Genomic DNA, 12258 nt, shown 5'->3' on the forward strand with positions numbered 1-12258 from the left:
AAACAATGTGAACCAATGCTTACTAGCGTTAGCACAATGACTCGAAGTCGATGGTATCTACTATATATATTTAAGTCTATGGTATCTACTATATATATTTATATATAGTAGATACCATAGACTTTGAGTCATTGTGCTAACGCTAGTATATATATATATATATATATGTATTTATTTATTTACAGTTTATGTCGGAAGTTTACATACACTTAGGTTGGAGTAATTCAAACTTGTTCTTCAACCACTCCACAAATTTCTTGCTAACAAACTATAGTTTTGGCAAGTCGGTTAGGACATCTATTTTGTGCATGACACAAGTAATTCTTCCAACAATTGTTTACAGACAGATTATTTCACTTATAATTCACTGCATCACAATTCCAGTGGGTCAAAAGTTTACATACACTAAGTTGACTGTGCTTTTAAACAGCTTGGAAAATTCCAGAAAATTTTGGCATGAATTTAGAAGCTTCTGATAGGCTAATTGACATCATTTGAGTCAATTGGAGGTGTACCTGTGGATGTATTTCAAGGCCTACCTTCAAACTCAGTGCCTCTTTTCTTGACCTCATGGGGAAATCAAAAGAAATCAGCCAAGACCTTAGAAAAAAATTGGAGACCTCCACAAGTCTGTATCATCCTTGGGAGCAATTTCCAAATGCCTGAAGGTACCATGTTCATCTGTACAAACAATAGTACGCAAGTATGAACACCATGGGACCACGCAGCCGTTATACCGCTCAGGAAGGAGACGCGTTCTGTCTCCTAGAGATGAACGTACTTTGATGTGAAAAGTGCAAATCAATCCCAGAACAACAGCAAAGGACCTTGTGAAGATGCTGGAGGAAACAGGTACAAAAGTATCTACAGTGGGGCAAATAAGTATTTAGTCAGCCACCAATTGTTCATGTTCTCTCACTTAAAAAGATGAGAGAGGCCTGTAATTTTCATCATAGGTACACTTCGACTATGACAGACAAAATTAGAAAAAAAAAATCCAGAAAATCACATTGTAGGATTTTTAATGATTTTTTTTGCAAATTATGGTGGAAAATAAGTATTTGGTCAATAACAAAAGTTTATCTCAATACTTTTTGTAAGTCTTCACAAGGTTTTCACACACTGTTGCTGGTATTTTGGCCCATTCCTCCATGCAGATCTCCTCTAGAGCAGTGATGATTTGGGGCTGTTGCTGGGCAACACAGACTTTCAACTCCCTCCAAAGATTTTCTATGGGGTTGAGATCTGGAGACTGGCTAGGCCACTCCAGGACCTTGAAATGCTTCTTACGAAGCCACTCCTTCGTTGCCCGGGCAGTGTGTTTGGGATCATTGTCATGCTGAAAGACCCAGCCACGTTTCATCTTCAATGCCCTTGCTGATGGAAGGAGTTTTTCACTCAAAATCTCACGATACATGGTCCCATTCATTCTTTCCTTTACACGGATCAGTCGTCCTGGTCCCTTTACAGAAAAACAGCCCCAAAGCATGATGTTTCCACCCCCATGCTTCACAGTAGGTATGGTGTTCTTTGGATGCAACTCAGCATTCTTTGTCCTCCAAACACGACGAGTTGATTTTTTACCAAAAAGTTATATTTTGGTTTCATCTGACCATATGACATTCTCCCAATCTTCTTCTGGATCATCCAAATGCTCTCTAGCAAACTTCAGACGGGCCTGGACATGTACTGGCTTAAGCAGGGGGACACGTCTGGCACTGCAGGATTTGAGTCCCTGGCGGCGTAGTGTGTTACTGATGGTAGGCTTTGTTACTTTGGTCCCAGCTCTCTGCAGGTCATTTACTAGGTCCCCCCGTGTGGTTCTTGGATTTTTGCTCACCGTTCTTGTGATCATTGTGAACCCACGGGGTGAAATCTTGCTTGGAGCCCCAGATCAAGGGAGATTATCAGTGGTCTTGTATGTCTTCCATTTCCTAATAATTGCTCTCACAGTTGATTTCTTCAAACCAAGCTGCTTACCTATTGCAGATTCAATCTTCCCAGCCTGGTGCAGGTCTACAATTTTGTTTCTGGTGTCCTTTGACAGCTCTTTGGTCTTGGCCATAGTGGAGTTTGGAGTGTGACTGTTTGAGGTTGTGGACAGGTGTATTTTATACTGATAACAAGTTCAAACAGGTGCCATTAATAAAGGTAACGAGTGGAGGACAGAGGAGCCTCTTAAAGAAGAAGTTACAGGTCTGTGAGAGCCAGAAATCTTGCTTGTTTGTAGGTGACCAAATACTTATTTTCCACCATAATTTGCAAATAAATTCATTCAAAATCCTACAATATGATTTTCTGGATTTTTTTCCTTCTCATTTTGTCTGTCGTAGTTGAAGTGTACCTATGATGAAAATTACAGGCCTCTCTCATCTTTTTAAGTGGGAGAACTTGCACAATTGGTGGCTGACTAAATACTTTTTCGCCCCACTGTATATCCACAATAAAACAAGTCCTATATAGACATAACCCAAAAGGCCGCTCAGCAAGGAAGAAGCCACTGCTCCAAAACCATCATAAAAAAGCCAGACTATGGTTTGCAACTGCACATGGGGACAAATATCGTACTTTTTGGAGAAATGTCCTCTGGTCTGATGAAACAAAAATAGAACTGTTTGGCCATAATGACCATCGTTATGTTTGGAGGAAAAAGGGGGAGGCTTGCAAGCCGAAGAATACCATCCCAACCCTGAAACAAGGGGGTGGTAGCATCATGTTGTGGGGGTGCTTTGCTGCAGGAGGGACTGGTGCCCTTCACAACATACATTGCATCATGAGGGAGGAAAATTATCAGGATATATTGATGCAACGTCTCAAGACATCAGTCAGGAAATTAAAGCTTGGTCGCAAATGGTTCTTCCAAATGGACAATGACCCCAAGCATACTTCCAAAGAAAATGAATGGGCAGAACTGAAAAAGCGTGTGCGAGCAAGGAGGCCTACAAACCTGATTCAGTTACACCAGCTCTGTCAGGAGGAATGGGCCAAAATTCACCCAACTTGAGGAAGGCTACCCAAAACGTTTGACTCAAGTTAAACAATTTAAGGGCAATGCTACCAAATACTAATTGAGTGTATGTAAACTTCTGACCAACTGGGAATGTGATGAAATAAATAAAAGCTGAAATAAATCATTCTCTCTACTATTATTCTGACATTTCACATCCTTAAAATAAAGTGGTGATCCCAACTGACCTAAAACAGGGAATTTTTACGAGGATTAAATGTCAGGAATTGTGAAAAACTGAGTTTAATGGTATTTGGCTAAGGTGTATGTAAACTTCCGATTTCAACTGTATATATATATATATATATATATATATATTAAGATAACAGCTGTGGAGTTACAGTACAGTTGAATACAATGTTGCACTGAAGATTACCAGTGGCACATTCTGTATTAGGTATTTTGGTCAAGGAAGTAGCCTCGTTGTAATAACAATAATACAGTTTTCTCGATATACAAAAAGTAAAGAACAAATAACATCTTATTTGTTTTGAAAGCAGGTGTATGCCCAGGTCTACTTCATCTCTCTCTCTCTTCACTATCATCATGTCACATTTGAAGAGCATTTTCCCTCATCATTCAGACCAGTAGCAATCCACCTTCCATCATCAGATGATGCCAGGGGGCATTTCGCACAGGGATGTCAAAAGGCTTTCTCGTCCCCATGCTATTTACCCCCTTCTTCACCTTAATTAAGCCTATTGACGAGTCCACAAACCTCCATTCTGGTCAATAATATATAAAACCAGGGATGAGGAAATACTGAAATACTCTGGTCATACACAGGATAGGACAGCTTGGCCTACCAGAGTCCAAGATGAAGTTGTCTTGTGGTAATGAGGCATTTCACAAGGGCATCATTACACCACAGCCACCATAACATATAGGCAACTTGGAAACTGAGAAATGTCTGACTTGGAAACTCATTGTAGAAAGATGAGCTCCAGATGAGTAAAGATGCATTTAACTGCTAAGATAATGTCACCTGTTGATATCAATGGTACACCCTAGAGAGTGCAAGTTATTCTGAAGCATAGCTTTGAAACGTGATGATAATTTGACATCCTTGCTCACTGTCCACAATACTGGAGCTGACACTTTGCCGTGGTGGGGGAGATTACGAGTCTTTTTGACGTGACCTGTGGGCTGTAACAACATGAGCCAAATCTAGGCTCCTGCAGGTCTAACCATCAGGTTGTGCCAATAAGCACAGTAATGCTTACATTATTCTTTACTATTGCTGGAGGAAGCATAGTTTCTTTAGAAAATGACTCATGACACCGTAAAAGAGCAGAGACCATGGCCTTTGAACTAATGTCATTTCTCTTCTCTGATTTTTAGATTCATAGACAGTCTGTTGTTAAAGCATGACAACGGTAACAAATAGAGAGACAGCCTAGTGAACCTACACTCTGGATGAACAGATCCTAAGAGATAAGGGGATAGATACATTTACATTTTAGTCTTTTATTACATTACTCTCTTATCCAGAGCAATTTACAGGCGCAATTAGGGTTAAGTGCCTTACTCACCTAGTTGGCTGCAGGATTCAAACCAGCAACCTTTCAGTTATTGGCTCAACGCTCTTAACCGCTAGGCTACCTGTCAGAGAATGATGGTTTGAGCAAGGAAGTGACATAAAGAGAAGGGAAAACCGAGAAAGACAAAGACAAGTAGATATGTTTAGGAAGGAAGAAGATGCTTAGAGAGATGGAGAGAATGATGGAAAGAGAGAGAGAGAGGGGGCAGAGATATTGGTGTCAGTGCAGCCACTTCCTGTCATCAGCGATAGAGAGAGTGTGCGAGAGAGTGAAAGAGAGAGGGAGGGAGGGCTAGAAAGAGATTAACCAAGAGAGCCCTCTAGAGCCACCGCCATCGTTCACCCCAGGACAGAAAGAGAGAGATCATCACTTGTTTTCTCGGAGGGAAAGAGAGGAAAAAAGGGAGAATGACTGCTCCATGGAGGATAGGTGTTGTGGTGATGCTGAAGCTTGTGTCTTCTGCAGGTAAGTACCAATCCAGCTGTACCATGGGAGTCACGTACTAGCCATGGTGGAATGGACAGAAATGGCAATACCATCAAAACGGAGGTGTTTGACCTGAATTTAGTGTCAGGGTTAAGGTTAGGGCAAGGTTAGGGCAAGTTCGTTAAAGTGTCTGTTTGGTTAGAAAGTTTTGACTTCTGTACTTTTTAGTGTGGCCAGATAGTAAGATTCCTGTACTACAGTGGATTATTTTTTTACTCTCCCACCGTCACCTCCTTCACCTAGTTTCCTACCCAGAGCACAGGTGGCTGGTGGCACCTTCATTTGGGAGGACGGGCTCATAGTAATGACTGGTACGGAATAAATAGAATCAGTGGTGTGTCTTCATGGATGCCAAGGGAAGCCAGGCTACTCCAAAAAAGTATTTCAATTCACAAGAGGCTGAATGTATCTCACCAGAGAAGGCATCCGAGCGAGCAAAACAGCGCCCCTCTGTCTCTGTACGTGTAGGCCATATATCTGATGCTGTCTGGTCTAAAATAGTACGCCCGTATCATTGAGGGCAAGGGAAGACAGCGAGCATTTGGCCTCCCTTGATAAAAAAAAAGCTCACCTGTGAATGATCCTGGTGCACCAAAAAAAGTCTCAAGGGCTCAAGCCAGTTTGTCTTCACTCCAATCACATCGCATCAAGAGCATACGTCACTAACAGAAACTCGTGTTGTGTTGTTGTCCTCCAGTAGCTAGCTAGCTACCTAAAATTGTCCCTTTCCTAAATTAGCCATGGATGGAGATAGGGATTTGGACTTGTGATTTTACTTAATTCTCCTTACTGGCCAATGATTATAATGGCACGAACCAAGATAAAGTGAGAGGAGATGCTGTGTACAATTCAAGGCTATCTCTTCAGACAATACAATTTTCCCTCACACCTTCTTTTCTGGCTTAGCTTCCCCAGTGATTTTACCCCACACCACTACTGAATGGAATGGTATCAAACACATCAAATGCACAGTTTCCATGGTTTCCAAGTGTTTGATACCATTCCATTCACTCCATTCCATCCATTATTATGAGCCGTCCTCCCATCACCAACCTCCTGTGACACAGAGGCGCTCTGCCCTGGGTATGAAAAGTGTCCTCCCCCTGGTCAGGAGAGAGAGAAGGTTCCAGGAGCTCTATTGCTCTGTGCTATCTGTTCGTGTGGGTGATTGAGTGGCTACGTTTCTACACATCTATTTTTGCGTCTGTGTAGAACATGACACTTTTGTTCATTTCAAAGTTACCAGAAAGACAGAGAGTCACAGACAGATGAGAGACAGTAACACCTGTTAGTGAATGAGAACTGAAGTGGAAGTGGTGAGAGATTATTCTGAGACCATGTTGCTCCTGAGTAGTGTGTGGACTCAATTGTGAATTTGTCCTTGATGCAGATGTGTAGATGATCACCAGATGGGCACAACTAAATGCCCCCCCCCAAAAGCAGTTACACCACCAAAGGCCCAATTTGTCACGACACAGCTTCTGTAGAAACCACTGAACTACATACTGAGTTCCACAGACACAAACCACAAAGAGGGAGAGAGGGGGAGAGAGATAGAGGGAGAGCGCTGACAGGAAGACAGTTGTCTACAGGGTCGTTTTGTCTTCGATGACAGGGTGTCTGTTTCTTACTTTAGAGTACTCTCCTAAAATGTCCACCTGCGTTGGGGTATAGCCCTGCGCTCAGTACTACCCTATTCTCCCTTCTAGTTCAGTATCCATGCACCTGTTCTACTAGTTCAGTATCCATGCACCTGTTCTACTAGTTCAGTATCCATGCACCTGTTATTCTAGTTCAGTATCCATGCACCTGTTCTTCTAGTTCAGTATCCATGCACCTGTTCTACTAGTTCAGTATCCATGCACCTGTTCTACTAGTTCAGTATCCATGCACCTGTTCTACTAGTTCAGTATCCATGCACCTGTTCTTCTAGTTCAGTATCCATGCACCTGTTCTTCTAGTTCAGTATCCATGCACCTGTTCTACTAGTTCAGTATCCATGCACCTGTTCTACTAGTTCAGTATCCATGCACCTGTTCTACTAGTTCAGTATCCTTGCACCTGTTCTACTGACTGTGTTTATTTCAGCAATAAGGCACGACGGGGTGTGGCATACGGCCAATTTACAACAGGCTAAGGGCTGTTCTTAAACACGACGCAACGCAGAGTGCTTGGATACAGCCCTTAGCCGTGGTATATTGGCCATATACCACAAACCCCTGTGGTTCCTTATTGCTATTATAAACTGGTTACCAATGTAATTAGAGCAGTAAAAATAAATGTTTTGTCATATCCGTAGTATACAGTCGGATATACCACGGTTGTTAGCCAATCAGCATTCAGTGCTCGAACCACCTAGTTTATAATTATATATTTTACTCCCTTCTTCCTCTGCACTCGTCTTGTGTTTGAATGACTGACTCTGTGCTCGTCTGTGTGCCCTGTCTGTGTTTTAATGGTTCTTGGTCTTCTGTGTGACCTGCAGAGGCTTCAATGACTGAACCAGCCATCTGCTACATACTGGATGGAATCTTGCTCTTCTACTGCATCATCACCACCTTGCTCTTCGTCAGAGCCAAGGTGGGTCACAATACAGACTGTCTACCACTGGTCAGGTACTAGTTATTCAAGTGTATACAGTGGAGGTGAGTTTGTACACAGGTAATTACAGAGGCATGTTCCCCTACAATTAAATACTGTAAGAGGATGTGTTATAGATACTGTACATGGACATAGAAGAGTGTCATTATCTCTTCTGTCTCTGGTTTCCCCTCTCTCATTATCTCGCTCTCATTATCTCTCTGGTTTCCCCTCATATCTCTCTCATTATCTCTTCTGTCTCTGGTTTCCCCTCTCTCATTATCTCTCTCCCTCATTATCTCTGTTTTTCCCTCTCTCATTATATCTCTCATTATCTCTCTCCCTTGTCTCTCTCATTATATCTCTCATTATCTCTGCTTTCCCCTCTCTCATTATCGCTCTCTCTCATCTCTATCTGTCTTTGTCTGTAGTGGTGTAAGTCTTCACCTGAACCCAAAGAGGACCCCACCCATGCAGTGAGTTCCCTAAAATGTCCCATACCTTTCAAGTGTGTGTGTGATCATGGACATGACGTGGTACTGACATTCTGAATAAATGTTTTTTTTTAAGGAACTCCAGCCAGGTGCTAATGCTGACGACCAACAGTCTGCAGCTACTAGACGGGTGAGTGAGTGGACTATTATGGCTGGTGTGTGAGAGAGGCCTTGTTCTAATTCCGTGTACAGATATTTGTGATCCGCACAGTCTCGCTAATGTGTTTGTTTGTGGTTGTCCGTCTCAGAAGCGCAAACAGGAAGCTAGTAGCGACACATACCAGGTAAAGACTTCTCTTTATACCACAAGTTTATTAGCGTGCTGAGACGTTGCAGAACACAGAGACCCTGAACGCAGCCAGTGTTTTGGATAGGTTCATCCACTTCCACAAGCTCTTAATATTGAACTTGTATTTTGTCCTCTAGGCCCTCCAGATAAAAGATGATGGAAATGATGACTACCAGGTGATCATGTCCAAGGGGAGGGTAAGAGTCCATCAGGTCACTCACATGTAACATGACATTTAGGAAATAACTGTCCATCTCAACTATGTATCGACGTGTGACATAGAAGTTTGAAATTATCAGGGTAGTGTCTGCATAGGTTATATACATTTGCGAGATGGAAAGATGAAATATCCACTCCTTGGAGTATGGATAGTCATCAGGGTGTCATAAAGCTGCTATCAAACTTACATGAGTAAAGGAAGACAAAACTAGGGAAACTCAAATGTGAAATGTCACCCGTCTGTAGATTAACTCTAAAGGATATTAACCTACCTACACTTTCTTCCTGTGGGTTCTCTCCTCACATGCTCGCAAAAAGAACAAGAAGGCCCAAGTCCCCCAGCCTCTCAGTGCAAAGACCCAGACCCGGGCCACTGCCCCACCACCACTACCTCCACACTGATCTGACCCAGTCAGCCCTGGGCACGGAGGCAGCAGTCGACTCCACTTGCAGCTCTGCCCTGCACTGATCCAATCTCTGAAGAGTACCTTCTAGATGATTTCCCGAGTTCTATGTGCATAACAGTCTTCTACCCCTGAGCTCAACTCCCTGGCCTGTTATTGCATATTACAACTCAGCAGAAAAGTGTACATGTCTTGTCAATGTGTATTATCATGTCATTTGTTAAGTCCATCTATGGCTGTATGTGGTAATGTCAACATTATGACCGTAATAAAAGACTGGAACGTTCCAATGTTAAAACACCTGGAAAATGGTTTAATGACGTTTACAACAAAAGAGAACTGTACAGTTACAGTAAAAGATTCATCTTTATATACATATAAAAACCAAAAAAAAAATACAGCAGACAAATGCATCAAATCTACCATGTATCCTGATTCACATACTTAATGTTCTACACAATCTTTCAGTTCTATATGCTGCCAACTGCCATGTCTGGGGGGGGGGGTTCTTAGTTGGATATGAGGCATGTGTCCCCGTGGCAACAGTGAGCAGTGTTCTAGTCCATGGTGTAACAGTGGAACCGCGTGTCACAACGACAGCATGGCTCCCAGAGTTCTAGAGTGACAGTGACAGACGGTGTACTCAGAGGAAAAACTAGTCAGAAGATAAAGGAGCACATTCCTTTAGTTTAGCTTGGTTTACAGAGGGAGAATTATCAATGATTTTACAGAATGCATTTCTCAAAAATCCACAAACAGAAGGTTTATTTACAAGTTGACCTTTTGTTTTTATTGTATTTTTCTGCCTGTTTTTTTTTTAAAACCATTGACACTTGGGCCGTGTTAACTGATATATTCACACACAGAATTTTTTTACACACCCCAAAACATACAAAAATACTATATCTTTAATCTACCAAGAGTAAGACAATTCTGCAATTAGTTCCATGCTGTGACAGAAAAAGATCGATACACCAAACAGACAAGATTGTTGTTTTAAAACAACAGACTTTTTTTCCATTTAGATTTCTCAGAAATATACCAAAATATACATCTAAGCTTTGGAATTACTGGGGCTCGGGCTAAAGCCAGTGCTGGGTTTATCTCTTAATACACAAGCTGCAGGGTGAGAGAAAGAGAAAGAGAAAGAGAGAGAGAGAGAGAGAAAGAGAAAGTGACAGGACAGAGAGAGTGATCTTTGGTATCTGCGTTTGTCAAACATTAAATATTTGGATATTTTTTGCTTTGGGATAGCGCTTGTGAGATCCTACAACTCCCCCACTTGGAATAAAGCATCATATAACGTTTCCCTGGGACTCCATTGACCAAAGAGCTTAGCCAATCAGACACAGGCCATGTGTAGTGAAGGACCATGATGCATAGTGTCACAGCGGGAGAGAGAAGCAAGAGAGAGACACAGAGACAGAGAAAGAAAACAGTGGTCAGACAGAGAGAAAGAACCAGAGAATTTGTATCCTAGAGACAATGTATCCTGGCAACTACAATACACAGATAGGGAGCCAGACATACGCACTGTATCCAAGAAGCAGAAACCGTGTATTTTTGTGACCGTCTTTGAGACGGAAAAGGTGTGTCCTAGCAACAGTCCCAGAGACAGACAGAGACAGACAGAGGGACAGAAAAAGTGACTCCTGAGCCTTTACAGCGTGCACAGGATGCACCCTCAATGTGTATTAACAAACATCACCCAGACATCACGGGATTGGATAATTGATCTGTCTATCAGAGAACCTCACTTTGCCCCTCGAAACTCCACCTATCCTCCCCCACAGGCCCTGCTACAGGTGCCTGTTGTGTCCGCTGTGCGCACGCAGCTCTGCCATACAGGCGTATCGACATTACAGGTGCTCAGGGAAGAGCGTGTGTGAGCACAGCTGCATGTCTTTTCTCGCGGGATGATGAGGCGGAGGGGTGAGAGATGGTCTAGTCCATATACAATCACTTTGGAAGTCTTTGGTTAACATTACCACAGGAAAGAGAGTGCAGCGAGGCAGCGCACCACCAGGTGAGTAGACACACCAACATCTACATTTACAATCTAAATAAGAATATAAAAAAGGACAGGATTGTCAAATCATAGAAAACAGAATAAGATTGGGATAAATCAAGTACATACTACTAAAAAGTGAAATGTGAGTATACTTTCAGCATTATAATAGGAGGTGGAGGTGTGAGAGGTCACTGTGTGTTTAGTGTGAGCGATGATGATGATGTTGTTCAAAATAAAGAGAAGCAGACATTCTTAAGTGCTGGAGTGTGTCCTGTCTCCCCCCGGTGGCAGCAGCTGTCATGACACTCTGTACTCTTAAAACAGACATTTGTGAGCTTCTCTGATAGGACCATGTGTTTTTGGTGTTGTTTATGTTTTTTTTCTTCTTAAGTTTAATATTTTTCTTTGCTAAAGTAGATTTAAAGCAAATTTCACTCAGTCTCGAGCTAAATGAGCTAAATGAGGTATACAGCAGCTCCCTTAACCAAGCTAGTTACCCCAGACTTCCTGGTGTCTCGCTGCCCTCTCCCTTTACTAAACCTTTACACCCACCACACAGACAACACAACCACACAACCACTGTGCCACATGCACAACCACACAACCACTGTGCCACATGCATCAACACAGAACCACTTCTAGAGCATCAGACAAACCTGAGAGACATCCAGATCCACAACGGCACCAAACACAATAAAACTGTATCAAAGGGGATCCACTCTAACGCACAAATATCCTGTATGTTTGAAGGATCCACTGACTGAGCCATCACAACAGGTTATAATTAAATATAGCAAACCAGAGGATTCACTGGTGCACCATCGCATACCAACAAAGATCATGTATCAGCCTCCATCACAGGCAATGGATCACTGACACACTCAGCTACTGTTCCATACTCTCATTCCCATCTTCCTTGAATGCTCTTATGATTATACTTTATCTGTAAGCTGAGAACAAATGCACCGTTGTGGTCTTCAGTCAGCTCTTCCTTCTCTCTTCCTTTCACACACACACACACACACACACACACACACACACACACACACACACACACACACACACACACACACACACACACACACACACACACACACACACACACACACCTCTGCTGGAGTTCAGTTAATAGTAAAGCCTTTCCTACAGGTATTGCCACCTGTCTGAGTCACCCCTAAAGTCATAGGTAGCAACATAACTGTGCCAGAACAGCACAAGCCCAAGAAC

General features: G+C 42.5%; 1 protein-coding gene across 1 annotated transcript; it reads left to right on the forward strand.

The window, feature by feature from the left end:
* Window positions 1-7505: 7505 nt before the first annotated feature.
* Window positions 7506-9318, forward strand: LOC110520560 (T-cell surface glycoprotein CD3 zeta chain). The gene is made up of 6 exons (XM_021597948.3): window positions 7506-7614; window positions 8046-8090; window positions 8185-8238; window positions 8357-8392; window positions 8535-8594; window positions 8935-9318. The coding sequence occupies exons 1-6, from the start codon at window positions 7528-7530 to the stop codon at window positions 9016-9018; spliced, it is 366 nt and encodes a 121-aa protein (XP_021453623.2). The 5' UTR covers window positions 7506-7527; the 3' UTR covers window positions 9019-9318.
* Window positions 9319-12258: the final 2940 nt, after the last annotated feature.

Source organism: Oncorhynchus mykiss, chromosome 3, assembly GCF_057628025.1.
Source record: "Oncorhynchus mykiss isolate SJ-2025 chromosome 3, ASM5762802v1, whole genome shotgun sequence".
In the NCBI taxonomy this organism is placed as follows: domain Eukaryota; kingdom Metazoa; phylum Chordata; class Actinopteri; order Salmoniformes; family Salmonidae; genus Oncorhynchus; species Oncorhynchus mykiss.